At 37.9% G+C, this 27,919-nt stretch overlaps 1 protein-coding gene across 5 annotated transcripts; it reads right to left on the reverse strand.

Annotated features, from left to right (window-relative positions):
• On the reverse strand, positions 1-27,594 carry Nek3 (NIMA related kinase 3). 5 transcript variants are annotated; one of them, XM_027928848.3, is made up of 16 exons: positions 27,564-27,594; positions 23,182-23,351; positions 21,253-21,346; positions 21,067-21,164; positions 18,336-18,419; positions 17,817-17,884; positions 17,640-17,726; positions 16,306-16,360; positions 13,637-13,837; positions 12,849-12,921; positions 9,066-9,112; positions 5,262-5,364; positions 4,453-4,602; positions 3,494-3,628; positions 1,286-1,412; positions 1-810 (listed from the first exon to the last, which is right to left on the reverse strand). In XM_027928848.3, exons 2-16 carry the CDS (start codon positions 23,296-23,298, stop codon positions 726-728), a joined length of 1,524 nt encoding a protein of 507 aa, XP_027784649.2. In that variant the 5' UTR covers positions 23,299-23,351; positions 27,564-27,594; the 3' UTR covers positions 1-725. The 5 variants fall into 5 exon arrangements, with proteins under 5 accessions (XP_027784649.2, XP_027784650.2, XP_071467625.1 ...); XM_027928849.3 differs by lacking the exon at positions 27,564-27,594 and adding an exon at positions 27,465-27,516; XM_071611524.1 differs by lacking the exon at positions 27,564-27,594 and adding an exon at positions 27,354-27,429.
• Positions 27,595-27,919: the final 325 nt, after the last annotated feature.

Raw genomic sequence — 27,919 nt, forward strand, 5'->3', positions numbered from 1 at the left:
TTATATTCTAAGTAAATGTATTTAGATCTGCAAACCTTGAGGAAATGTGAAAATTGTTATAGTAATAAACACAAGTTGTAGCAACAGGAATAGTTAACATATGAGCTGCTAAAACTATCTATGGTCAGCATCCCCAAGAGGTAGGCATCATTATCCTCATTTTATTTCTTTTTTTAAAATTTTTTTTTAATTTATTTTTTTTTATTGTTGGTTGTTCAAAACATTACATAGTTCTTGATATATCATATTTCACACTTTGATTCAAGTGGGTTATGAACTCCCATTTTTACCCCATATACAGATTGCAGAATCACATCAGTTACACATCCATTGATTTACATATTGCCATACTAGTGTCTGTTGTGTTCTGCTGCCTTTCCTATCCTCTACTATCCCCCCTCCCCTCCCCTCCCATTATCCTCATTTTATAACTAAGAAAATTTGGGGTCAAAGAAGTTAAGTAATTTCCTACCATCGATCACATTACTAGTTAGTGGCAGAGCTAGCATCCAACCTATGTTCTATCAGATTGCAAAGCTCATACCAGTCTGCTCTACCTTCTCACTTGTGCTCACTCATGGGAGTTCTACATTTTTAAAACTGTGATGCTAATCAGGAGCAATTTTAAGTATTGGCAATTCCCCACTCTTCATTCTATTTCCAAACATGAATTCTTCATTTGAAACATCTCTCCCATGGGACTCCAGCATTCTCTCGGGCAGGCGTTATCCATCGCACACACCCTGCCACTCAGCTCGCTTCCTCAATTCTGACACCCAATCAAGGTCGTCGTCATCTTCCTCAAAGTCCCTGTGCAAAAACAATTTGGATGATAAGCCTCTGTATTAAAAGTCAACATGTATTTGTTGAGACGTTCAAAGTAGAACACTATCATATTATTCAAATTTTAAAAAATGAGTTCCATAAGGAATAAGATTGTTGTTAGTTCTCTCAAAAGATCACTTATTTCATTGTTTTAAAACTTTTTTCTCAATGAAAAATCTTATGTATTAAAAAATAACAAATCCTCCAGTACTGAAAACAAAACAAAAAAACAAGTCTAAACTGAAAGATTATATGTGCAAGATTCAGCCAGGAATTCTATAATAAAACTGTAAGGCATTACACATCTCTAACAAAAAGTCAAGATATAAATATTACTGTATGATGAAAAGTAATGTAAAAAGTTCCTACTGAATCTGAAATTATGATATAATATGGTGTCTGCAACCATACACTCAGACACCTCCACCAATTAAGGCCTCTGAAGTATATCACAACATACGTGTCTTCTTCATCCAGCCTAGGTTCGAGTCTCTCTGGATCCAAAATGACAGAATTGTGATCTCCATCAACACTGTCTGATACTTCTGTTTCATCAGATAGGGGGCCTTTCAAAAATCCTTCTGAACCTTCAGGGGAATAGTAACAGAAAGTAAGTGAACTTATTTATTTTTGAAATGGTGGGGGGGTGTGTCTTACAATGTTGTTCAGGCTGCCCCAAACTCCTAGACTCAAACAAATCCCTGACTTCAGCCTCCCAAATGCTGGGACTACCAGTTCACACCATAGCACCCAGCTAAGTATGCCAATTTAAACAGTATCTACCCAGCATGATTTTGGTATAAACAGGCCCAGAAAGCATCAGTATGTGGATTAAATTTTAAAATAGTACTTTTTCTAAAAAAATTAAAAAACACCTCAGAAATTCACACTAAAACCCTTCATAAGAATCTATGATAAAGTATTAAGAGATATCTTTGGAAGTTGGATTACAGTTAACTTTATCTTCTTTTGAATTTTCCTCTCCCTAGTTTCACAATGGAGAAGAAGAAAAATAAGGAATTAATGGAAGATCACATGTACACTTGTTATTCTTATTTATTTATTTTACAGTGCTGGGCACGGAACCCAGGGCCTCTTACATGCTAGGAAGGCAAGCTCTTTACCATTGTACCCCAGCCCCCATATATTCTTTTTAACAACACTGCAGATACTGATTACATTTGGACTTTCTGCTCATAGAATAAACGCCTAACATAAAAATGCAGGCTAAATCTTTATAAAATTCATTTCAAAATAGAGAAATGATATGCTTTTCAAACAGTGAATTTCCTAAAATGAAAATTACTTCATCATTGGACCAGGAAAAAAATCCAGTATCTATAATTGCTAAATCAAAACTTATAGTTGCCAAAATAAAAGGTACAGTGAGGGGCTGGGGGTGTAGCTCAGTGGTAGAGCACATGTGCAAGGCCCTAGGTTCCATCCCCAGCACGAAGAAAGGAAAAAAAAAAAAAAAAAAGCATTTGTAGTTATTAACCTTCCTTGACATCTTTTGCCCACCCACCCACCTCCCCTCAGGGCTTCCATAATATTCTGTGCACAACTCCATCAGAACATGTACACCACAGAATGCTGCACTTCTATAATGCCAGCAACTCAGGAGGCTGAGGCCGGAGAATCTCAAATTAGAGGCTAGTCTCAGCAATTTAGGGAGACTCTGTTTCAAAATAAAAGGACTAAAGACAGTTCAGAAATAGAACACCAGTAGGTTCAATCCCATACTACAAACAAAACAAAATGAAAACCACACATACATTCTTAAATGCAGACCAGACCTTTGGTCTAGATGCCTAAGGGTGGTATTATGAAAGATTATTTTGTATAATTTTAGGAAAAATATCTATAAAAATAATTTTTAAGTCAGATCATAATTAGTCATCATTTTTGAGCTCTATTCACTATAATAAAACTCAAGTACACAACAAAAGAAATCTTGGAGTTGTCACTAAGTAATGATAAATTTGCATGGCAAAAAGGGACTAGTCTTTGTTTGGTAGTCTTAGGGATTTAACCCCAGGGGTGTTCCACCACTTAGCTCCACCCTCAGCCTTTTTTTAGAGACAGGGTCTCACTAAGTTGCTCAAGTGGGCCTTGAACTTGTGATCCTCTGGCCTTAGCCTCTCAAGTTGCTGGGATTACAGGTTTTAAACTGGCCACCATACTAGGCCAAAATGGGACTATTCTTGGGCAGGGATGTAGCTCAGTGGTAGAATGCTTGCTTAGCATATGCAAATCACTGGGTCTGTTCCCCAGCACTACAAAAAACAAACAAACAAAAACAGGGGTGCTATTTGCTTATTAAAATAAGCAAACAAACAAGCAAATAGAAGTAAAGTATTTCTATGAGCATTTTTTAATCACAGCTTAAAACTAGCTAGAAAAGATTCAAGAACACATAAAAATACATTTTTGCAACTTTCTAATAAGAGAGAATGGGGAATTATTACTTTATAGGGATAGCTTCAGTTTGGCAACATAAAAAAAAGCTTTGAAGATTAGTTGCACAACAATGTAAACGTACTTCACATTACTGAACTGTAGGCTTAAAATGATTAAGATAGTCAATTTTATGTTATATGTATTTGAGCAAAATTTTTTTAAAAAAAATGAAAGACATTACTATGATTAGACAGTAGGGAATAATTACCTGGTCTATATATTGTGTATGTTTGAAATGCCAGGCTGAGATCAGCATTGTTAAGGATGTTCAATAGGGTGTCAGGGGTCTCTCTGAGCCACTGCTTACGGGTGTTATTTTCACTATACTTTATTATAGAACCACCTAGTTGTGAAAAGATAAAAATTAGTGCCAAATAAGAAAAAGATTTTCAGCATCTATCTTCCAAACTATTTCTAGAACAGTTAATTGTATTTGACTCTTAGCTAAAATTTCACTCGCCTATATGAGTAGCACTTTGATATGGGATGCCAAATATTCTTCATAGATGGACATAAAACGGTAGCACAGTGAATAACTACTAGAAATTGTTCCATAATAAATAATACTATTCAATCTGACTACAGTTGGTCTTCTGTATCTGAATTTTTAAAAATAATATGCACAGTTACACATTACACAATGTACAAGAATGTAGCAAGCACCAAGAGAACTTATTTACATACAGTTTGTTATGCTCTTCATGGTGGACAACAAGCAAATACCGTTTTTCCTAATAGCTCTGACAGATAACCATTTTTTTTTAAAGTGCTAGCTTCAAAAATATTTTTTGAAAAATTAAGTTTGGACTGGGATTCTAATTATAATTAGATGTATTCCATGCTTGTATAAATATATCAAAATAGATTCTAATGTCATGTATAACTAAAAAGAACAAATAAAAATTTTAAAAATTAAGTCTTCACTAAACATGTAGACTTTTTTCATGTCATTTTCCCTAAATAATACCATACAACAACTTATCTTGTGTTAGGTATTGTATTTACATATAATAAGTATCACTTAGAGATTATGTGAAGTATATAGGAGGGTATGTATAGGTTATATGCAAGTACTATGCCATTTTATATATGGGACTTGCGTATTTGTGAATTTTGGTCTCTGGAACCAATCCCCCATAAATATCAAGGGATGATGACAGCACTAACCTCTATCATCCTCTGCAGTTAAACTGGAGGTGAGTATGGGTGCATTTTCCAAAGCTCTAAGAGTTGTGCTGGGTACATTTTTCTCCCACTGCCGCCTCTGAGGACTTGGTGAACTGCCTTTCATGGAGTGGACTGACAGATTACCTGATTCTAAAATGCAAAAAAGGAGTGCCAAGCATATTATATTATTTATTCATCTACATCTGCACATGTACTCTAATAATGCAGAAATATTTCTTTTCTTTTTCAAACTCAGATCTAGCATCAGTGTTATTTCAAGTCTTAAGGAGCAAAGTAAATGAAAATAAAAATGCAGAAAAGAAATAATCCAAATGATGGATCAACTCAAAATAAATCACTAAAGTAAAATGAATTTAAAAAATAATATGCAGAGAGTTATACATTACATGGTATACAAGAATGAAGCACTAAAAGAACTTGAACAGCTTGTTATATTTTTTATGGTGGACAAATATCAATTTTCCTAATGGCTCTGAGTGATAAATGTTTTTTTTTTTTTTTTTTTCAGTGCTAGGGATTGAACCCAGGGCCCAAGCTTGTTAAGCATATACTCTAACACTGAACTTCACACCCAGCTCTTAATCTCTCTTTCTCTCTCCTTTTTTTTTTGGGGGGGGGTGGGGTGGGCATGGGTAAGTAACATAGTCCTGCAACATTAATTACTGAGTGAGCAAATAAATATCTGTATACTTGCTAGTGATACCTAAGACCTACAAACATGAAATTTGGCACCCCTTCTATATTCCCAACTGCCCGTATATATAATGATTACAATTTGAATAACTTACCTTTTTTCTCTCTGGTTACTCTCCTTAACGCACTTTCACCCAAATTTGTATTCGTGTTTTCTAAATTGGGATGGTTATACTTTCTACCTTTGTTTTCCTCTTGCTTTAAAAGAAGAATTTTAAAATATTCATTAAACAATGCTTGAATGGCTATGAAAGAGTAAACAAATACACAATGTCAGGTGTTTTCAATATAATCAAAATTTAACGAATCAAAAACCATGAAAGCTGGGTGTATTGGTGCAGGCCTGTAGTCCCAGCTATTTTTATTGATGAAAATAAAAATGAGGCCTGGGGTTGTAGCTCAGTGGTAGACCACTTGCCTAGCGTGCATGAGGTACGGGGTTCAATTCTCAGCATTGCATATAAATAAATAAAAGGTTCATTGACAACTAAAAAAATACTTAAAAAAAGGATAATGAAAAAACTTTCAATGTAGTCTGCTGTCCTGGGCTTGATGTACTTTTTTTTTTTTTTTTTTTATGCTAAGAATTGAACCCAGGGCTTTGTGCATGCAAGGCAAGCACTCTACCACCTGAGCTATATCCCCAGCCCTTGATGTACTATTAAAATGAAGATATCTTACAGAATTAATAGATTTGGGGCTCAGAAAACAATGCCCTGAAGTATGGCACCTTGGCATACTGAGTACTTTGGAAAAAGGCACTGGAAGACTCCAGGAACAGCCTCAGAACCAATGTCTCTCATCATTCCTTTCCTCTTAAAGCAATTTTTAGAACCCAGAATTATTCTTCTGGACAGTGGGTCACAGAAACTGGAACTCCCTTTCCATAAAGCAAGCCATAATCCTAAATCTATTACTCTGACTTTCCCCATCTCTCTATCTTGGAGCTAGCCATAAAGAAATATCCTTTCTCTGATCTACCTTGTCCAATAACCCTCCATTCCTGAGGGGTCCTGTCTCATACCTGGGGGAAGTATAACCAAAGGCCTACAACCAAAGGTCAAGAATAATGTTAATGGACAGGCTTCACTGGATTTCCCCTTCAGTGTATTCCTATTATAATGGTCAGACCCTTTTTGTCCAATCGCATTTCTACATGGATGTCTGAGCTTCATCAAACGTAAGCTAAAAATGGATAGTCACCCTGGGTGTTTGACTCTTCACTCTGAAGGCTCTCATGTCACATAAAATTTTGATTAAATTCGTTATCCTTTTCTTGTTAACCTGTCTTTTGTTAGAAGGGTGCTGGCTGTGACCCTTATGACAGGTGAGGAAAGACATCATCACTCCTTTCTGCACCTCTACTATATATGGTCAAAATATACCCACTTAAATCAATATATTTCCAAATTATCTCACCCCTAGATTTCATGGAGTCTAGTAAAATACTATCTAGCCTTTACTAGGTCTTCATATTTTTTGAGGAGAAATACATATGCAGTGCCTAGACATTCCAGACCCACAGATTTATTATTATTATTCAGGATTGCACTCAGGGGCCCTCAACCACTGACCCACATCCCCAGCCCTATTTTTGTATTGTATTTAGAGACAAGGTTGAGTTGCTCAGTCCCTCATCATTGCTGAGGCTAGCTTTTAACTCGTGATCCTCCTGTCTCAGTCTCCCAAGCCACTGGGATTATAGGCATGCACCACCACACCCAGCCAGATTCTCAATTATTTTTTGAATGACTAAATAAACAATAGGGCTTGGCTGGCATATTGAGCTTTCTTCTTCTTATGCAATGGCTGGTATTCAGACTTCTCTTCCCACACATCTAGGGGACACAAACATCTCTATCACTTCACAGTTGAGGTTCACCATAGCACTGATTTTAAAGCCCACCTCCTAAACACACTGGAATCCCAGAGAAGCAAAAGATCAAATTAAATTGGGGAGGGGCAGATATTAACTGCCCCCTAAAGAGTTCAATCTTTCTCCCCATCGTGAATCACTGCTCTCAGCTCCTATAGCAGCGTCAAATTTCTGCCTGGGGCCACTCGGCACTGCCCAGAGCTGGCCTACAGGTCACTCTCATTATACCTCAAGTCTCCCATTACCTAACTTGCTTTCTGGCCATTCTGCCATTTTGTTTACATGCTGTGCCTTTTTCATTTTGCGGACCCACACTGATGTGTCCACTGTAGCTGGTACAGTCACATGATCCACAGTGATGCTTCAGTCAACAATGGGCTGCATATGCAACAGTGATCCCCTAAGATGTATCACTTAGTGACATTGTAAGTACACTCTCTGATGTTTGTACAATGTTGAAGTTCCCTAGGGACACATTTCTCAGAACATGCCCCAGTTGTTAAATTACATTTGACTATTAAAATTACAGAAGTGGTTGCTTGGGCAGAGTTTGGGATCATCTGCAAAAGGATTCAAAAACTTTTCAAGGGGATATAACTTTTATATCTTGAGCGTGATGGTGTCCATATCACTGTATAAATAAAATTTAAAAATTCATTAAACTATACACTAAAATTAGGTAAATTTTATTACATGTACATTATGCTTCAATAAAACTCAAGAAAAAAAATTACCATGAAAAGATTTTTAAAAGGACAGCTGCAGGATATATTCCATTTATTTTTTTCAACATAAGAATGGGACACTATTTACAACCTGGGGTTCATTTTAAAAAATCTACAAGTTTAATTACTAGTACATCCCATAATTAGGAAAATATGTTGTCAGAATATATTTTTCCTTTTTGAATTAGGAGGTTAATTAAAATATTGAAGAAAGAAAAAAAAATCACCAATAGCACACAATTTGCTAAGATGGGTATGATAACATGGAAAGTGGATCAGCTGCTACGATTCACAATTTTATTACATCTTTAGTGTAAAGAGTTTCACAACTGCCTAGGGCTGGACAAGATGAGCAGGACCTTGAATGCCCAGATGAAAAATGCTAATTTGATTTTCTGGGTTGATAGAGAGGCACTGCAAATTTTTGAACAGAAAAAATGTCAAGATCAAAATAGTGGTCTAAGTGCTACTCAGCTATGAAAGGAAATGAAGTTCTGGTACCTGCTATGACACAGATGTAAGAGAAAGAAGCCAGACACAAGAGGACAAATCCTGTATGATCCTACCTATGTGAGACATCTAGAGTCGGCAGATTCATAGAAACAAAGAGTAGATCAGGGGTCACCAGGGGTAGGATTGGGGTTGGAGTGGGGGGAAAGGGGAGTTAGTATTGAATAGACAGAGTGTCGTTTAGGGTGATGAAAAGTTTTAGAAGTGGTGATAATGGTTGTACAATGTTATGAATAACATTGAATATTGTAAAATTTGTCATTTCAGGAAATTTTAAGTGTAGAATTCAGTAGCTTAAATTGCATTCATAAATTTGTACAACATAAACATATATTTATATATATTTGTATTGTATACATTTATATTTATATATGTTTATGTTGTACAAAGTTATAAATGCATAAATGTATATAAACAATAAAACCACAATTAAAAAATGATAGGCTGAAATATATTTTCATTATTATTGAAGGCAGGGTAAAATTCTGCCTTCACATCTATATTGAAACCCCTGTCATTAGTAATTAAAACTGGAAAAACAAACAAAATAAATGATGATCTAAATGCAGGATGACAGCTACCTGTTACTTCACATGCCAAAAGATGAAGAACTGCTTAACTGAAGGTCATAGTCTTCCAAATATCCAATGGATATTTCATAAATTGAATTTTTTTTCTGTTTTTACAGTTCTGGGGATTGAACCCAGGGCCTCGCACATGCTAGGCAAGAGTTCTACCACTGAACTACATCCCCAGCCCCCACATACATTTAATTTTGAAGCACTTACCATCAGGTTCGTTTCATTTCCCAAAGCTATCATGATTCTGCTAGGATCTAGTTAAAAAGAAAAAGAAGATAGAAAGAAAGCACAAGAAGGCTTATCATATTAAGTTTCCTGCATGAAGTTTGAGAAAAATGAGGGTTTTAAAATCAAAGAGCCAAAGCATTAGCCTCAACAGGGAAACAACCTTTAATTCTCTGGTAACACACCTCAATTGTTGAAAGAAGGTTTCTGCTATTTTATTCCTAATATCATGAAAATCTCAAAGTTAAGAGATATCACTATTCACTTATGGCTATTCATTTCTGCAGGAAGAGGTAATATACTCTGCACACTTGAAGGTCATCATCCTCCTTTGCACATGCCACATAATGGAGTCTGTATTCTTGAGAGTGGCAGGTGGAACAGGTACCCATTACAAGAAGTGAGATGCTTTATTCACTCTCAAGGGAAAAAGCAGAAGTCAGGAAGAACTCTGGCAACCAATGCCTTTGGTAGGGACTGCTCCTGGTTTATTTTCCTCCAGCAATTCACGTACCTAATTCACTCAACATTTTAAAAATTGCTATTGAACATCTATGATGACAGGGACTGAGAACATAAGAGTGAGCCTGTTCCCCTCGATCCCTGCCCTCACATTCCATCTCACTGTTCAGGCCTCACTACCTACAGAAATGGCACTGACAGATGGTCCCATTATGGTGACACATCTCCGAATCCCTTTATTCCTCTTTTTTGAGGAATTGTGAAAACTATACTTTTTCCAAACAACTTCTTCATCTGTTTTTTCTTATCCAGTATTTTCCACTATCCTGGGATGTGAACAAAAGGTACAAAATAATACTGAAAGTAAAATTAACACCAAAGCAAACTGGTAAAACAAAGGTAACTGGTACTCTTCAGAAAAGGGGAAAAGGTTCAATTATAAGACTTCAGGGTTTGTGTCTGCGACATTACAATTTATATATTTTGGTTTTTGTCCATGGTTCCTGGCTCACAACTCCCATGGCTTGTTTTATTTCCTAAACAGCTAGAACAATGACTATATTTTCTGTTAAAGTATTTAGCCTTTTTTTTTTTCTTGCTTCCTCAAGAAGGATGGTAATGTTGGAGTACTTTAGGACTCTGAAAGCAAAATCTCTCTCTGATCTTTTCCTGGGTTCCTTTTCTCTGCTCTATTTCTCCCAAAGGCAGGCTTTAGAAACTAGAATTTCTCTTCCCCAAGGTGAGTCATAGAAATTAATAATATACTCTAATTTTCCTTTCTTAGAGCTGACCATAAAGAAATTCTCTGATCTTTCTTGTGGATAGTTAGATCATAAGACCTTCATTTCAGTGAGGTATGGTGGCATGTGCCTGAAATCCTAGCCACTTGGGAGTCTGAGACAGGAGGATCTCAAGTTCAAGGCCAGCCTCAGCAACTTAGCAAGGCCCTTTCTCAAGATAAAAAGGGTGGGGGATGTAGCCCAGTGGTAAAGTGTCCATGGTTTAAATCCCCAATACCAAACGAAATAAATAAAAAAGCCAGACCCCCATTTCAGAAGGGGTTTTGCCTCACACCCAGGAAGAAGGAATGTGCATAGAGAGGCCAAGAAGAATATGGACAGGCCCAGCTGAGTGCCCCGGCTCAGCCAAATGGCATTAGATCATACTTCTTTTATCCAATTGCATTTTGACACAGTTGCCCAGGTTTCTATCTTATCTATATAATGAAGTCTCTAGAAACCCCCAAAAGGACAGGGTTGGGAGAGCGTCTAGAGAGCTGAACATCTGGAGGCTCACAGGAAGGTGGAAAACTCACCCCTATGCCTGGAGGATGCACCCAACTCCATGTATACAGAATCTCCAGTGCCTCGAGGTCTTCCAGACACTGCCTGTGTATCTCTTCATCTGGCTCTTTATGTGAATCTTTTAAAATATTCTTTTATAACAAAGTGCTAAACCTAAATATTTCCCCTGAGTTCTGTAAGCCATGGCAGCAAATTAATCAAGCCTAAAGAAGGGGTCATGGGAACCCCAATTTGTAGCCGGTTGATCAGAAGTCCCAGAGGCTCATACTTTGTACCAATGTCTAAAGCAGGGTCAATTTGGGGGACTGAGAAATGACAGGTAGACAACCTGTGGGAAATGACAGGTGGACAGTATCAGAATTGAACTGAATTAGAGGACACTCAGCTGATGTCTGCTGCAGAATTGATTGTTTGCTTGCAGGTGGGAGAAGAAAGCTCTACACAATTTGGGAATGCAGAAATGATCTAGGTTATGAGTATGTAGTATGAGAAAATGGATTGGATTCTCCTCTATAGCCTCATAACATCCTTCCAAAACATTTAAAAGCTAACTTTCAGAAAACAGAACTGTTTTGGGTGCTGGGTATGTGGCTCAGTGTAGACAGAGCACTTTTCTAGCATGCTCAGAGCTCTGGATTCAATCGCAGGTACCACAAAAACAAAACAGTTTTCAAATGTTTCTTCTGCAGCATGTACAACTATGATAAATCTGGGCACAGTGGCACATACCTGTAATCCCAGGGACTTGGGAGGCTGAGGCAGAAGGATTGTAAGTTCAAAGCCAGCCTCAGCAACTTGGCGAGGTTCTAAGAAACTTAGCTAGCTGGTATCTCAAAATTAAAAATAAAAAGGGCTGGGGGTGTAGCTTAGGGTTAAGTACCCTAGGGTTCAATCCCTTGTTAAAAAACAACAAAAACCTGATTAAAAAAAAGACCCATGGCTGGTAGGAGGGTTGCAGCATGTCCCACCAGGGGGGTGGTCTAAACTTCTTAACTCTTCTTTCTTACTCTATTCTATTCTCTCTTCATATCTATTATCTCTGTTGGACTTCTTCAGAAGGAAGTCACTGATGATAAATGAAAAGGAATAAAAATTGCTTTGAAAAACTTTGGAGATGATAAGTTCCAAAGGGACAATAAATTCTATTGGATACTTGCTCAGGATAATCATAGATGTATGAACATTTTATGCAACCACTACGTAGATGGTTCCTAATTTTTGAAAAGGCTCTAGGTTTTATTTATTATTTTTAATTAATACATTTTTTAAGAGAAGTTTTAAGTTCACAGCAAAACCGAGTGGGAAGTATACATCCCTCTTGTTCCCACACATGCACCACCCCCTCTACCCCAGCATCCCACTGCCCCTGGCATTTGTTACCACTGATAAACCTACACCAACATCACTACCACCCAAGGTCACAGTTTACACCACAAAAGGCTCTACTTCTGAAAAGCCCCTTTACATGATGGTCCTTTAGAAACTTGAGGACACCTTTTCCTATAAGATTAGCATCATATTTTCAAAAGGGAGAGACCTTCTGCCTGACCCATAGTCTTCCACACCACCCTAAACCAGGGTAAATAAAATACTAATAATGAAACAGACAATAATACTTCCATCACTAAACTATCCCAAGTAGACTTTTTTTTAATCCCTGGAAAATTAAAGGCCAGTATAAGATTCAGTAGTGGATTATGTCTGAAGAAGCAAAAAGTAAATTTTGATTTAAGGAATATCTTTGAAAATTATTTCTAATAGCATGAAAATTACATTTTTCTTTTCCCTTTTTACTATATTTTTAAGAGTACTTAAAAATAACTTTTCCAGGGGCTGCAGTTATAGCTCAGTGGTAGAGTGCTTGCCTCACACGTGTGAGGCACTGGGTTCCATCCTCAGCACCACATAAAAAGAAATTAATAAAATAAAAGTATTGTGTCCATCTACAACTAAAAAAAATTTTTTTTAAATAATAAAATAATTTTCCCAAAATCCTTACCATTTTTTCTCGGTGTATTATGCTTACACATTTTGGTTTCATCTAATATTTGTTCTCCATATTCAGTGATGATCTGAAATTTAAAGTTGAGAATTTAAAGATCTGAAAGATACTTTTCTTTAGACACTGCCATCGTGTCATTTCTTTTTCTACTTTTTCTTTTTTGGTACTGGGGACTGAACTCAGCTACATTCCCAGTCCTTCTTAAATTTTATTTTGAGACAGAATTTCACTAAGTTGCAGAGTATGGCTTCAAACTTAAGATCCTCCTGCCTTCACCTCCTGAGTAGCTAGGATTATAGGTGTGTGCCACTGTGCCCAACCTGTTATTGTTATTTAATCATTAACATGCTTTAGCACAAGAATATTTAAAAGTAAAAAAAAAAAAAAAAAAACAAATGCCATTTATGAGTACATATAACAGTGGTTGAGTGCACAGATCAGTGGTAGAGCATGTGCTTAGCATACCCAAAGTCCTAGATTTGATTCCCCAGTACCAAAAAATATAAAATTTAAATTTAAAAAATTAAAGTACATATAATTAAGATAGACAAATATAGATATTTACATGTATCTAGAAAAAGATCTGGAAGGATATGTAAACTATAACTGTGACTATTCTTTGGGAATAGCATTCTGGGAGGGAGAAGAAGAGGGAAAGAAAATCTTATATTTTTAATATACTTTTGAATTATTTGAATTTTTACAGGCAAGTAATTGTTTAAAAGATAACAAAACCATTTTACCATCCACTTGAAAACTATTCAGTCAAGCAAACCATATCCTACCTCAGGGGGTAAGCACTTCTGAACCAGCCGAGCTAAACTGCCTCTGGAGAGCAGAGTGGTAGCTGACGGGCGCTGTGAGGGATTCCTTTTAAACATCTGCTTCACAAGGTATTGAAGCTCATAGGAATAATGAGATGGCAGTGGGCGGATGGACCCTTGACATATTTTGAGGATAAGACTTTTCCAACTGTTTGCCTGAAACTGAAAAGTAAAAACTGAACTTTAAAAGTAGATATAGGGAAGAAAATAGAAACTACCAGATGAACTGAATTCATATGCACATGAATTATTTTAGTTTGATAAATGACCTGCTGTCTGGTCATTTTTTCTGTCTAGAGGTGGCCTTAAGTTACAATTCTACAATATGATGATGGTTTAGTAGAATGGTAAACATGAAAAGGAAAAAAATTTCCCCACCTAGAGAAAGGTTTTCCATCAGTGTCTGTTTTGGGTACTTTATTATAATAATCTGTAAGTTCTTGCTCATACACATTTGTACTATATATGAAAATCAAAGCGATACAGACATATGGCTTTTTAAAAGTTAAATGCTACTAATGGACTTATAATAAGAATAATATTACTTGCCCTATCCTTTCCCAGAAATCCCCTGGCTCACTTCATAGTGACAAGCACTTCAAACGTGTCCAGGTTTGTCTTTTTCCACTGCAAAATCCTTTTTACCATTCAAGTCATTAAAGCAGCTATCAGAGTTTGACAAGTCACAGAGTGGAATAGGAAATGACATACTAGAATAACATTTGAAAAGTTTTCAGGGATTGGGGGTGGTACAGTGCTCACCGAGCATGCCCAAGGCCCTGTGTTCCCCAGCACCAAAAAAAGGTTTTCAATATACATTATAATAAATATATTAGAGCTAACATTAGATATCAACCTTTGTAGCTTATGTAAAAACATTCGCCATTCTGCCTTGAAAGTGTTTTACAATAATAATAATAATACTACAAGTAAAGAAGTGATAAAAGGTCTAAGGGTGTAGTTTAGTAGAGTGGTTGCCTAGCATGTGTGAGGCCTTGGGTTCAATCCCAGCACTGCAAAAAACAAACACTAGTGCCCAAGAAATGTGCAGAGATTTTAATTCAATTAACTTGGACAGGGAACCAGCATTGTTATGGGTTCCTCAAGTTGTTCTCACTGTGCAGCCATCTTTGGAAATCATTTGTACTCAAGAAAGGTGGCCTCTGGGTAACAGTGCATGTCTTCAGTTTGAGTTACTCTCATCTTGAGGTGCTGATGGGTTGTTTTCAGCCACTCACTCTCCCGACCTCTAAGTGCTCTCCAGTACATCTATAAAAAGTTTCAATCTGTGCCCCAAGAACAATTTGTTTCTATGTTAAGACCTAATAGGGATCAACTCCATGACTACTGTTCTATGTAATAAACTACTGCTGAACAAGTTATTTAATTTGTTTTTAACGTCTCTTTTTGTTACATTACTACTTAAAATATCTAGAAAACATACATATTAGGGCAAAGTCTATTCCCATTTTTTAGGAAGTGCTATGATAGGAAAAACCTAACTACAAAAAGATGAGTATTAAAAGGGTACAGTAACTCTGGAAACAGGTTGGGGGGGTTCCTCAAAAAGTTAAACAATCATATGACCTACAATTCCACTCTTCAGTATATACCTCAAAAAATAGAATCTGGAATTTTGAATTCTAACAGATAACGGTTTACCCATTTCATTCCAGAGTTATTCACAATAGCTAAAAGGTATAAACAACCCATATGTCCATCAACAGAAGAGGAAAAAAACAGAAAAAAAACAAAACATATACACATAATGGAATATTATTCAACCATAAAAAGGAATGGAATTCTCACACATGCTACAACATGGAAGCTCCTTGAGAACATTATGCCAAGGGAAATAAAGCAGACACAAAAGGACAGATGCTGTATAATTCCACTTACAGGAACTATCTAGAACAGGCACCTTCATAGAGACAGAAAGTAGAAGTTAATAAGAGCTGAGGGAGAAATGAGAGTTTGATTTAAAATGTACAGAGTTTCAGTTTTGCAAACAGTGATAACTGTACTATATTGTGACTATAATTAATGACACTGAATTGTATGCTTAAAATGGTTAGAACTACAAATTTTATATAAGTTAAAAAATAATAAAAAGAAGGAAAGAAGCCAGGCACCCTATTATGTGCTTCTAACCCCAGTGACTCGGGACAGAGAGGCAGGAAGATCACAAATTTGATGTCAGTCTTAGCAACTTAAGACCCTGTCTCAAAAAAAAAAAAAAAAAAAAAAAAGTGGGGTGTGTGTGGGGGGGTACTAGGGATGTAGCTCAGTGATAAATGGTAAAGCATAAGCATCCCTGGGTTCCTCTTCCTCCTCAGTGGTAAAATGTCTCTTTGGGGATGGGGAAGAGAAGAAGAGGAGGAGGGGAAGGGGGACGGGAGGGAGGAGGAAAAAAGAAAAACTATATATAGAACTACAGAAACTAAACATTGACATTTTATTAGAATATAGTATAAAGGGACTCAAGGCAAAGATAATAACAAAGGCAACATGAAACTTTCCATAATGAATTCACCCTAGGGAAGCAAACTGCCTGCTGGAACTGGGCACATTACTTAGGACTTAGCCAGATACGACAGCAAGCAGCCATTTGTTTTGTACAGCATACTTACTGGATGCTTAAGGGTACAGAGTTCATACAGAATGCATCCCAAGGACCAGATGTCACTGGAAGCATAAAGAAACAACATAACAAGTGGGTTATGATATATATGAATATATACACATTTTCTAATAACAAAAAATGAAAAATTCTCCTACTTTTAATAAGACTAAATATCACAAGTAATTCTTAGGTATTAAAACGATCAAGTATTTTGTTCTACTGCTTAGAAACTTTCTAAGAGTAACGCTCACAATAAAGCTCTCTGTTCCTCAAACCCACGCCTCTAAGTCAAAGTGATAAGATACCACTGCAGCAGCATTTGGGAATTCAGGAGCAAGAAAGAATATCTGTGGACTCCAATTATCACATTTAGAAGGACCCTGAAGATATCTAGTGCAGCTTCCAGGAGACCACCCTGTGAGCAGCACCAGCCCACGAGGACTTCTCCTGACGGGCAGCTCTCTTCCTCAGCGCAGTGGGACAGCGCTAAAGGATCAAGTTCTTATTTATCAAAACCTGAAAATGTGTCTGCCGGGAACTCTCTCCACCCACAGACTTAACTGTGTTCCAAAATGAAGAGGAAAAGACTACTCATTCTCCCACAAAGTGGCTCGTCAGAATCAGAGGAGCCCTACAGTTGGCCCTCATCCTGCTTCCTCACACTAAGCATCTCCAGCTTCCTCCATCTCTCCCGCCAGCTAAATCCCCAATACCTCTACAATACTCTTTATTTTAACTAGTTCTCTATCTACGGTTTCTCTCAACATTTTTTGGTAAATTGCAAATCTACAGAAAAGTTTCAGATGCCCACCTGCTTTAACCTGGGGTCCCCGATCATGAACAGTTGTCATGTTTGGGTCCAGCATTCCTTTCCTCTATTTATCTCAATCTCTTGAAAAAAGGTTGTAGATATCAGATACTTAAATACCAGAACATGTCTAAACATGTCTGTATGTATCTTTGAAGAGCAAGGACACACCTCTCATATACACGGAGTTGTTTTCATGTCCAAGCCATTTAAACTTAAGTTAATGATATTATCTAAAATTTAGCCCATACTCACATTTTCCCGATTGTCCCCAAAAAAATCCCTTGAGAGCTGTTTTGTTCCCAATTCAGTAAACTTCTACTCATTTTTTTTTCCCCCTGTGGTGCTGAGAATCAAACAGAGGCCTTACACATGTTATGCAAAGGTTCTACTATTAAGCTGCTTTTTAGTTTTAAAAAACCAATATATTCCATGCATCTGCTTTCAAGTAGCACCCGACTCTGGCATCATTTGTGGGCTATAAAACCTGTGACCAAATGGTCACCCTTCCCCCAAATAAGTACACCACTTACCTTTTATTGTTATAAGGCAAGTTTTCCCAAATTTCTGGAGGCACATAATAAGGTGTTCCCACATATGTACAAGCAAATGCCATGGGACTAAAACAATAAACAGGCAAAGAACAATTAAAGAGTATTCCTGAAAATGGATGTTTTGATTATTGCTACTGTAACACAATAGAGACCTACTTGGAGAGAAGACGTGCAGATCCAAAATCGCCCAATTTCACTTTTCCATTTTGGGTGAGGAAGACATTCTGCATTGAAAAAGAAGAACAGATTATGTCTCCTGTCATTCAAACATAGGGCAGAGTTCTTCAGAGAAGCTATCTTCCTGAGTCTTCCTGAGTCCCCCAAGTGGACTAAAATGGAATCCTTCTTGATAGCTTAAATATTCTAACCACAAAAAAAGCAAATGAGGTTATGGATATGTGAATAAACTTGGTTTAATCACTTCACAATTTTTACACATATCAAAACATGATGTTGTACACTATAAATACATATAATTTTATTTGTCAATTTTACCCTAATAAAGCTGGGGGAATTTTTAAATTAAAAAATTAAATATAAGTAAATAAATATTAGGCTGACAAATATTTCTAAACTAAATATGTCTTAAAAGAAAATGAATGACAGAAAAAAGATAATGAAATAGGGGTTTTTTTTGTTTGTTTGTTTTCAAATCTAGAAATGGATTCTACTCACTTTGGACTTGATATCTCTGTGTAGCACACGTTTCTTGTGAATATGGTTTACTCCAAGGCACATTTGTGTAAACCAATTAAGTATCTGTAAGAAAAAAAGTATGCAACCTCTGCAAAAATGTAATAACTGGTTCATGTTAACCCAAAATTCCAAGAATCACCTCTAGGCCTTTCTTGACCAGAATTTTACATGTGAGTACAGAACTCATGAAAATTACTTGAGTCAACTACATTTCAGTATTACCTAGAGAAATTAAGAAAAGCTGAGATTCCCATCTTCCATCACCTTACATATGATCCAAATAGCTATTTTAATGAAACTTCTACCATATTTTTCTCTCATTTAATCAGATAAAAGTATTTCTTAAATGTATATCTAAATATATAGTTCATCATTAAGAAATGAATGTGTTGGTTGGGAGTATAGCTCAGTGGTACAACACTTGCCTAGAATGTGCAAGGTGCTAGCTCAATTCCCAATTACACACACACACACACACACAAACAAACATATACACATGCACATACACACTATAGTTTTTCTAGTATAATCATTGTTTATGTTGGATTTTCATTTACTTTTTCAGGATATTAATATGATGACATTAAATAATTTCATTATGTTACAAACAATTCATTGAGATCAACATTTTCTGCTTATAAATCCCAGTCCCAGAATTTCCAAGTGCTTTGGAGGCCTATGATTAAATGTCAAACTAATTTTTCTTTTCTTTTTGCTATAGAGATTCATCCACTCAAAGCCATGGTTGACCTCCTTTCATGGAACCCATGTTAATAGGAACCTATATTAATAATATAACTTTTAAATGAAGAATATTTATATACTTTCAATGGTTATAATCTAAATAAAACTAAGTCCCACTGAAGCTATTTACTTAAATATGTTCTTTAACCAATTCATTACAAATTGGTTAGAACATAATAACCCAAAGTATATTGTCTTGGCATGATGAATGCTTTGAACCAAAGAAAGGGGTTCAGAAAACAAGATCTTTCTGATCTTCTCCTGCCCTTATTTCTCCGGCTCCCCTTTTCCCTCCAAGACAGCCACAGAAACCAAAATTCCTCCTCCCCAAAACCAGCCATAAAACCTAGAAATATTATTCTAATCTTCTCCCATATGTAAAAGCTGCTCATAAAGAAATTCTCTGACCTACCTTGTCTGAAAGTAGATTAAACACCCTCATTCTAGAAGGGTTCCTGTCCTACACCTGGAAGGAAGGAATACCATAGCGAGAGGCCAAAAAAAACCAGACCGACAGGCCTAAAGGGAATAGACTATTATTTGATAGTTATGTAATAGAAATAGTCTATTACCATCAATTTAATTATACCCTTTTGTCCAATCACATTTCTACATGGCTGTCCATGCTTCATTGAATCTAAGCATAAAAATGAGAGTGTACTCTGGGTGTTTGGGTCTTCATTTTAGAAGGCTCAAGTTGAAAAACCAGCCTCTACCTCAGAGCAAAGCCTGTCCAAGGAAGGGACATGACCTTTGTCCTTGGAAAAACCCACTGAGCACTCCTAGGCACATTCCCACCCTGCTAAGTGGTTTATCTACAAATAACAGGAGAGATCTGCTGGACCAGGTGTCCCTGACTCAGTCAGGCTAGGTGAGGATCCATAGCAACCCCCTAGCAGCCACCAATCAGCATGAGACAGGGAAATACCTGGGATGCCAGATGACCCTCCCAGTAGTTTATGGTGGTTGATAACGTGTTGAGAAACCTTGTAGTTCAGCACGAACACCCCTCTTGGCTTAAACCAATCAGTTCAAATGAATACCCCTTTTGTACTGACCAATCACCCTTACCCAACTTGTTCCCGCCAGTGAATGTGCTTATCATGTTTTAGAGTTGTTATTTGATTTTCCCGCAGTGTGTGATGATTTGCTAAGAGATGCTATGATGTATGTGAAGTCCCTGCCTTCTCCAAAGAATGTATAAAACTGCTGCAAACCCAGGGCTCGGGGCCTCTCAGCGTCACCAGTTGCTGTGTGTGCGCGCAGAGGACAGAGCTATCTCGCAATAAACACCTCTTTGCTGTTTACATCGATCTTGGGTCTCTGGTGGTCTTTTGGGGGTTCCGAATTCGAGCATAACACAGTGTTATATAAAACCTTGATTAAGTAAAAATTTGTTATACTTTTATCTTGTCTCTTGTTATGGAGGTGCCAGCCTTGACCCTCTTGTTGGTTGAGGAAAGGGATCACATCCTTCCATCCCTACATAAGCAATTTTCCATTAAAAAAGCAGCAGGTTGTAGACTTAAGGGAATATGTTGAGCTTTAGGAGGAAAAGGACTAAGAATAGAATCTCCCAAGAAACAGAAATGGTAGACTTCATTCTTCTAATGATCTAGTAATATGAGATAAATCTATTATGCCTTCTAAAATTTCAGAACAATAAAGATCAAGATTTGTAAGTATCAAGTACAAAGTACAATGGGTAATGCAATTCTGAAATTTCTCCTAAATATGAAATTTTTATCCATACTTAGTATTTTGTAACCCATATTGATTTTACTTCTTAAAAACATTTCAGGCGGCCACATCCTGAGGACACTAAACAATAACACTGATAGAGAAATAAGTTATTTCTAACTAATGCAGGGCAGGCAGGTAATCGCAGATATCAATACTTTCATTTTAATTCACGAGAAAAGTTGCTTCCAAACTATGAGGGTAACTATGTAAGTCAATCTCTTACCATATCTTCAGGAAATAACTTTCCTCTCTGCTGTTTAATCTTCTGCATTAGATCTCCTCCATCACAATATTCCATCACAATATGCAGATGTCCTTCAGCTAAAACAAATATAAGACTCCTTAGGAAAGCCATAGTGGCTACAGATCAAATTTAGAAATGAACATATTTAGAGGAATTCATACTTACCCTCAAAGGATTCTTTAAAGGCGACAATATTGGGGTGTTTCATTTTGGCTAAGAGAACAGCCTCTTTCCTAGAATTCTGTGTATCAGAGAGAGACTGGGAAAATATTTTAAATAAACATAAATTTAATGCTAAATTTAAAAATAGCTTTACACTAACATTTAGCATAGTTTGCATGATACTCCAAAGCTACGTGCAATTTTGTAAAACTGCACTTTTACTCAAATTTATTGAACTCCAAAGAAAATATGTGGTGATTTGCTACTGGCTATTTTGCATGCTTGAGCTGACCCTTCACTGTATAATGTTCTTTTTTTTTTTTTTTTTCATTTTATTCCTTACACATATAGAATGTTCCTAGTTTTAATATCTGTCTAAGCACCACCTGACTTGGAGAGTCAGTCAAATAGCGTATCTTTAAAAGGAAAACTGGAGAGCTTACATTTTGACTGTCAGCATCTCTTTATCAGTCCCCTGGCTCATAAAAAAGAATGTGCTGATGGACTACTGAAACAAAATGAATTCCGGGGTGGGTGGGGGCCTTCTGAAATTAAAAACAATTTCTTCATGCTGAAATTGGAAGCTGAAGGGTTGTAATCTCCCACCCTGCTGAGCACCAAGAAAGCAGAGGCTAACTAAATCTGCATATGTATATTTCCTGCCTTCTGTCTCATTTTACAGGCTCTCACTAGCCAATTAAATCGAAGTAAGTTTACCACCTGGCTTTTGTTTCTCTCAATTGGAACTTCTTCAGGGAGGCCCTTAGGAGAAGCAAAATAGCTGTTTCTCCAACAGTTTCATCAAACTGCATAAAGTCCACTTTTCCTTTTTCCATCCTTTGCCTTTCTTAGGTGGGACTGCGGCTGAATCTAGCCAGCAGGGAACCAAGCAAGATGGACAAAGGTGACATACAAAATACATTTCCAAGACTATTTATCACTAACTTATGCTACAAGTATGAAAATGTGAATAATTTATAATCAAGTAACTGCCAAAGAGGCTAGGAATGTAGCTCAGTGGGAAAGAACTTGCCTATCAAATGTGAGGCGCTGGGTTCCATTCCTCGCACCACAAAAAAGGGGGTAAAAAGGAAATTGCTATTCAGGGTTTCTTAGCACTGTGGGTTCTTAGACCAGCAGCATAAGCACCAACTGGAGACATGTTAAAAATGCAAATTCACAGGCCCACTCAGGTCCACTGAACCAGAAACTTGGTGGTGGAGCACAGTAATCTGTTTTATTAAACCCTCCAGATGATCATGATCCCCATCCAAATTAACAATCCAAAATACCATGGAAAGTTCTTCTAACGTTTGAAGAACTTTGTTAAAATGTTTTTTTATTTTGTAGTGCTGGGCATTATTGAACCCGGGGCCTTGAGCTTGCTTGGAAAGTGTTCTATTGCTGAGTTACAGCCCCAAACCTTAAAATATATCTTTTAAAAAATTGATCAAAATATTATTAAGAATCCTTTATAGCATGGATTACTTCTCAGGACAACTAGGACACATGGTAATAAACAGTCTACAGAAAAACAAGACCTAAAAACTGGCGCACAGAATAGGTTCCGTGATAACTGCATTTTAAGTCTTTGTTCTTTATTGTATTTTTTTAATGTCCTTTTTCATTAGTATTGCACATGAGTTGCTTTGGGCAAAGATTTCCTACACTGCTAGGTATGTGAAATTGGAAATTATTACCAACTAATTTACTGAGATAAAATAAATGGTACACATTGACTATTTCTCTCCCTTTTTAATTATACTAGCCTCCTAAGAACCACATAAAATATATCAAGCCCTTTAAAGCTAATGAATAAACTGATTATATATTTTGCAGGAAAGAGAAATTCCATGTTAAATTTTAATAGCTTATTCTCTTATATAAATTGCATGTTCACTTTCAACGTGAGCTATTTTCTTTAGCAGTAACCTTAGGAAGCCTTATTTCCTTAATGGCAAACAACTGATTGCTGCTTTTCTGCTGAACCAAAAGAGCTCTGCCAAAGGAGCCCTCCCCGATCACTTTCAGGACGGTGTAGTCATCCATGCTGGGCACCACAGCTGGGCTCCACTCATGCAGTCACCATGGACTCTCCCAAACTGTATTCAAAAACAGAAACATTTGAGAATTTACTGAATTCATTAAAAGTTGTTCTAATTACTGTGATAAGCCAACAGCAACATCTTCCTTTTGAAGGGTATCAGAGCATGGGACCCCAAAATATTCTATTTTGGCATAAAGATTGTTTTGAACTGAAAACAATTTGCTCTTTTCCCTTCCTGCTTTTGTCCAAATATAAATCATATATTTCCCTATGTAAAAGCAACAAATTTCCATTTGTAAATGTATAAATAAATATATGTATACATAATATAATACATATAAAATATACTAAGCCCTTATAAAGCTGATGTATAAACTGATTAACTATTTTGCAGGAAGGAGAATTTCCATGTTAAATCTTAATAGCTTAGTCTCTTATGTAAATTACATGTTCACTTTCAGTGTGACTTTCTTTCATTAGCAGTAACCTTAGGAAGCCTTATTTTCTTAATGGCAAACATCTTAATGGCAAAATGCATATACATTTTTTTTGAACAGTACTGGGAACTGAACCCAGAGGCACTGTACCACTAAGCTACATTCCCAGTCCTTTTTTATTTTAAGACAGGGTCTCACCAAGTTGCTGAGAGTCTTGCTAAATTGCCCAGGCTGGATTCTAACTTGTGATCTTCCTGCCTCAGCCTCCTGAGAAATTGCCAATTTGATTCTGCATAACATACCTTACTAAATAAGCCTTATTTTCCATTAGCTTCCCCATAAATTTACACTCCTAGGACAATTTCCCCTAGAACCCCAAGATCCCCTCTTCCTTTGTCTGGTTACTTCTCCATAATTTATAGATCTTTGTTAATGGTAAATGAGGTCCTAGGTCTAACATTTTACATTTATGCATATGTACCAAACCTTTTCCCTTCTTGATCTTTTGTCAGTTTAATTTTCAGGACCCCTAAGAAGAAAGAGAAAAAAAAAAGTTTTTTCCTACCCTACACTATTCATTCAACAGATATTCTCTGAGTGAAGAGTTACAATCCTCCATTAGTCCTCAGCAAATATCTCTTGGTCTCTGCCATCATACATACCCTATACAAAGGTGACCACACACTTCAGCAAATGCAGAGGGGTGAATCTTACAGAAAGAGCTAGCTGGCCTGCAGTAGAAACATCCAGGGAGTTAGGAATCCTAAGTTTATTTCAGCAGAAGCCTGAAAGATGATTGGAAGTGGGCTAAGCAAAGAGGAGAGAAAGAGTGATCAAGGCAGAGGAAATGGAATATTTAAGGGTAAAAGAGATTGTGTTCAGTTCAAGGAGTTGAAAGGAGAGTTAGACTGACAAGGTAGACAGGGATTTATTGGAAGACTACTGTAAGCCATAATTCAGGTTATTGGACTTTATCCTCAGGGTCATTAATGAGCTGTCTCTGAAGATCCTGAACCAAGAGAACAACATAACCATCATATCTGCATATTAGAAAAATCACTTTAAAGCTGCTTAGTGACTGCACCAGAGGGTGGAGACACTGGAGGTCCAGATCAGAGACGCAGACCAGTTAAAAAGTGCTACAATAGAAAAGGCTGACGCAGTCTGGCTGGGCACAAAATAACCAAGCCGCCAGGAGGCACTTGTGGGTTCAAAATAGGAACTCCTTTATTATCCGAACTCCCGCGAAAGCCACCCACGTGGCCCTCCCAGGAACACCACACACCGGAAATCCCTCCTCCAGCATGTCCCCAACCAATGCGAACTCTCCAGGAATCCCCGCAAGAACTCCAAAGTAGCAGGCCAACTCCAAAGTAGCAGGCCAACTCCAAAGTAGCAGGCTGAGGTGGACAGCAGGGGTCTAATACACAATTGAATACACAGCTTAACATAACCATCATCATTCGTTACCTCTCAACCACTCCCTTCTGGCACAAATGCCATGCGTCATTGTCATTTCCACTCTGTGGCTCTCAGCAAAAGGCAGGGAAATGATAATGAAACGCAGCAGGGTGGTGGCAAAGGGAACAATAGAAGAAAAAGAGTAATTGATGCACTCTTTGGTGAAGGATTATGGGGGGACAAATAGGGAGAGGATGAGATAGGAATTTAGGGGCAGAGAGACCACTGGGGCTCAAAAGGGAAACACCCATGAACTGTTGGAATGCAAAACAAACAACCTGAAAGAAGCCTAGCCTGCATCCTGCCTGCAGCCTGTTGACTGGTTAACCACAAGGTTTCTGGTGGAACTAAGTAGCAGAATTAAAACATGCAAGGGCACTGCGCAAGCATGAGGAAAACAGTGGGGAATTCTGTCACCCAGCGGATTCTACCTCCAGCTCAGCCCTTTAGTTACTCTGTAAGTATTAGAACCCCAAACTAAAGACAGGACTTGAGATCTACCTGCACCTCTTCCTTGAGTGTGTGCTTTTTGCTTCCTCATAAAAGTTCTCCCTTCTCATTCTACAATCTGACTCGTCCTTAAATTCTTTTCTGCAGTGAAGTTTTGGACAGGGAAGCAGAAAACTCCTAAGAGCCCCATGGCGACAGAAGCAAGGTTGGCTCCCAGATTTTTGGTATAAACTGGATGAATGGTGCTACCATTCCCAGAGAAAGTTAAGGCACTAAGGTTGTGTGTGTGGTCTTTTGTTTGTTTGATTTCTCTGGGGGTGAGAATGTGGCAGGAGTGGGGCAAAACATGGGGGAGAAGAAAGATATGTGTTCCATTTGGTATGTTTAGCTGGAAGGTGCCTGGGACTCAAAAGAGATGTTAAACATACAGTTGGAGTCTGACTTTAATGTTTCCTTCTAGAAGCAGCTTGGATTTCTAATATACTTTGCTGGTTTATAGACAGTCCTGACTAAATGGCAATTATTATTATTATTAAAACCTTGGGGAGGGCCACGGATGTAGCTTTATCTAGGATGTAGAGCATTTGTCTAGCATGTTAGAAGACCTGGGTTTGGACCCAAGCAACATGGATGGGGTAGTGAGCTGGTGACCTTAGGGAGGGAATACACTTAAGAAGATGATGTGCTCCCCCCCCCCCAACTATAGTAGAAGACACTGGAATAAATTTACTTGATTCTTTTCAAAAACCAAACTTGCTGACTTGTTAATATTTTCTAAATCACACCACAGCTGAGTGGTAGCACACAAGGTGACCCATGCCTATAATTCTAGACACTTGGGGGACTGAGGTAGGAGGATTGTGAGTTCAAGGCTAGCCTTGGCAACTTAGCAAGATCCTGTCTGAAAATAAAAAATAAAAAGGGATGAGAACTTAGTTCAGTTGTACAGCACCCCTGGGCTCAATCCCCAGTAGCAAAAAATAAAAATAAATAAATAAAAAGAGGAAGAAAGAAAAATAGCACAACAAAAAAATTCTAAGGAACAAAGAGCATGAAAAGGTAAAACAAAAACCACAAATCAAAACCTGTAACATACTGACATGTAAACCTTTCAGTTTGTATTCCTGTTTTACCATACAGGAAACCCCTGAAATAACTTCTCCATATAATCAAATTAGATGCATTGCCTTAAAAAACAATTCTTAACAAGAAGAGGTTTTTGAGTGTATTTAGGCACATAAAAGGACCAAATGCTTTACCACTATTTTAAGTAGTTTCTGGTATTTAACAATGAAGCCAAGTTTTCCCGTGTGTCTGGTTTTTGTTTCTAGGGATTTAATTCTATGCAATGTAGAGTAACAGATAAACAAGTACAGCCAGACTTTTCTTAGATGACAGTCACATTTTCCCCTAACAGTATTAACACCCATAAGACAGGCCCGAATATATTCTGAATGTGGCAAAAGTAAATGGGTTCCTTCTCAAGGCTACAACAATAGATTCATTTTTCAAACAGCTATTAAAAAGTGACTTGCAAATGCCCAGAAGTGGAATCTCGGGTAAGACGGCTAAGTTCTGCAGGTGTGCGCGCTACCTTACCTAGAAGGCTAGCCACCGGGTTCACCCACTACCAGATCCTTTCTGCTTAAAAACCTGCTTGGCCCAGCTGGACACCCAGCCCCCGCCCAGGTCCAGGACCTGGCACCTACTCTCTCCACCTGCGCGGGCCAGGGGAGCGCGGCTGCAGGTTTGAGGGCGGGCGCAAGTGGAGAGCGGCAGGACCCAGGAGCCGGAGCGTCCGGGGCGCCACTCGATCTCACCAGCCTGCGCGCGGTCCTGCTCCGTAGCCCCTGGGCCGCTGTTCCCCGGCGCTCTTTTTGCCCGAGGCAGTCCCACCAAGGCCTGGACCCCTTCCTCACCCGCCTCCCAGGCGACCCGAGTCGGTTCCTCAGCCCAGGCAACTGGCGCGCTTCCGCCGGGAGGGGCGGGGCGGGAGGGGCAGGGCGTCTCTTAGGTTGTTGGTCCAAGAAAACCGCCTGGTTGTGGCGGGAGGCGCAATTTTCAGAGTAGCTTAGACCTATGAAGGGCACATTTTAAAGCTGTTTTTCCACATTGCTCTAGAATGATGCTAACAAAGGAAAAATGTTCCCCCAATAACATGAGTTCTGTCTCCAGTTTATGTGGACAGCCCATATTGTTTTGGGCTGATTTGAAGGTTAGGTCAGACGGACCCCATTTTTCTCCAATACCTCGCCCTGCATGGAATTGGTCCCTC

Source organism: Marmota flaviventris, chromosome 4 (assembly GCF_047511675.1).
Source record: "Marmota flaviventris isolate mMarFla1 chromosome 4, mMarFla1.hap1, whole genome shotgun sequence".
NCBI lineage: Eukaryota > Metazoa > Chordata > Mammalia > Rodentia > Sciuridae > Marmota > Marmota flaviventris.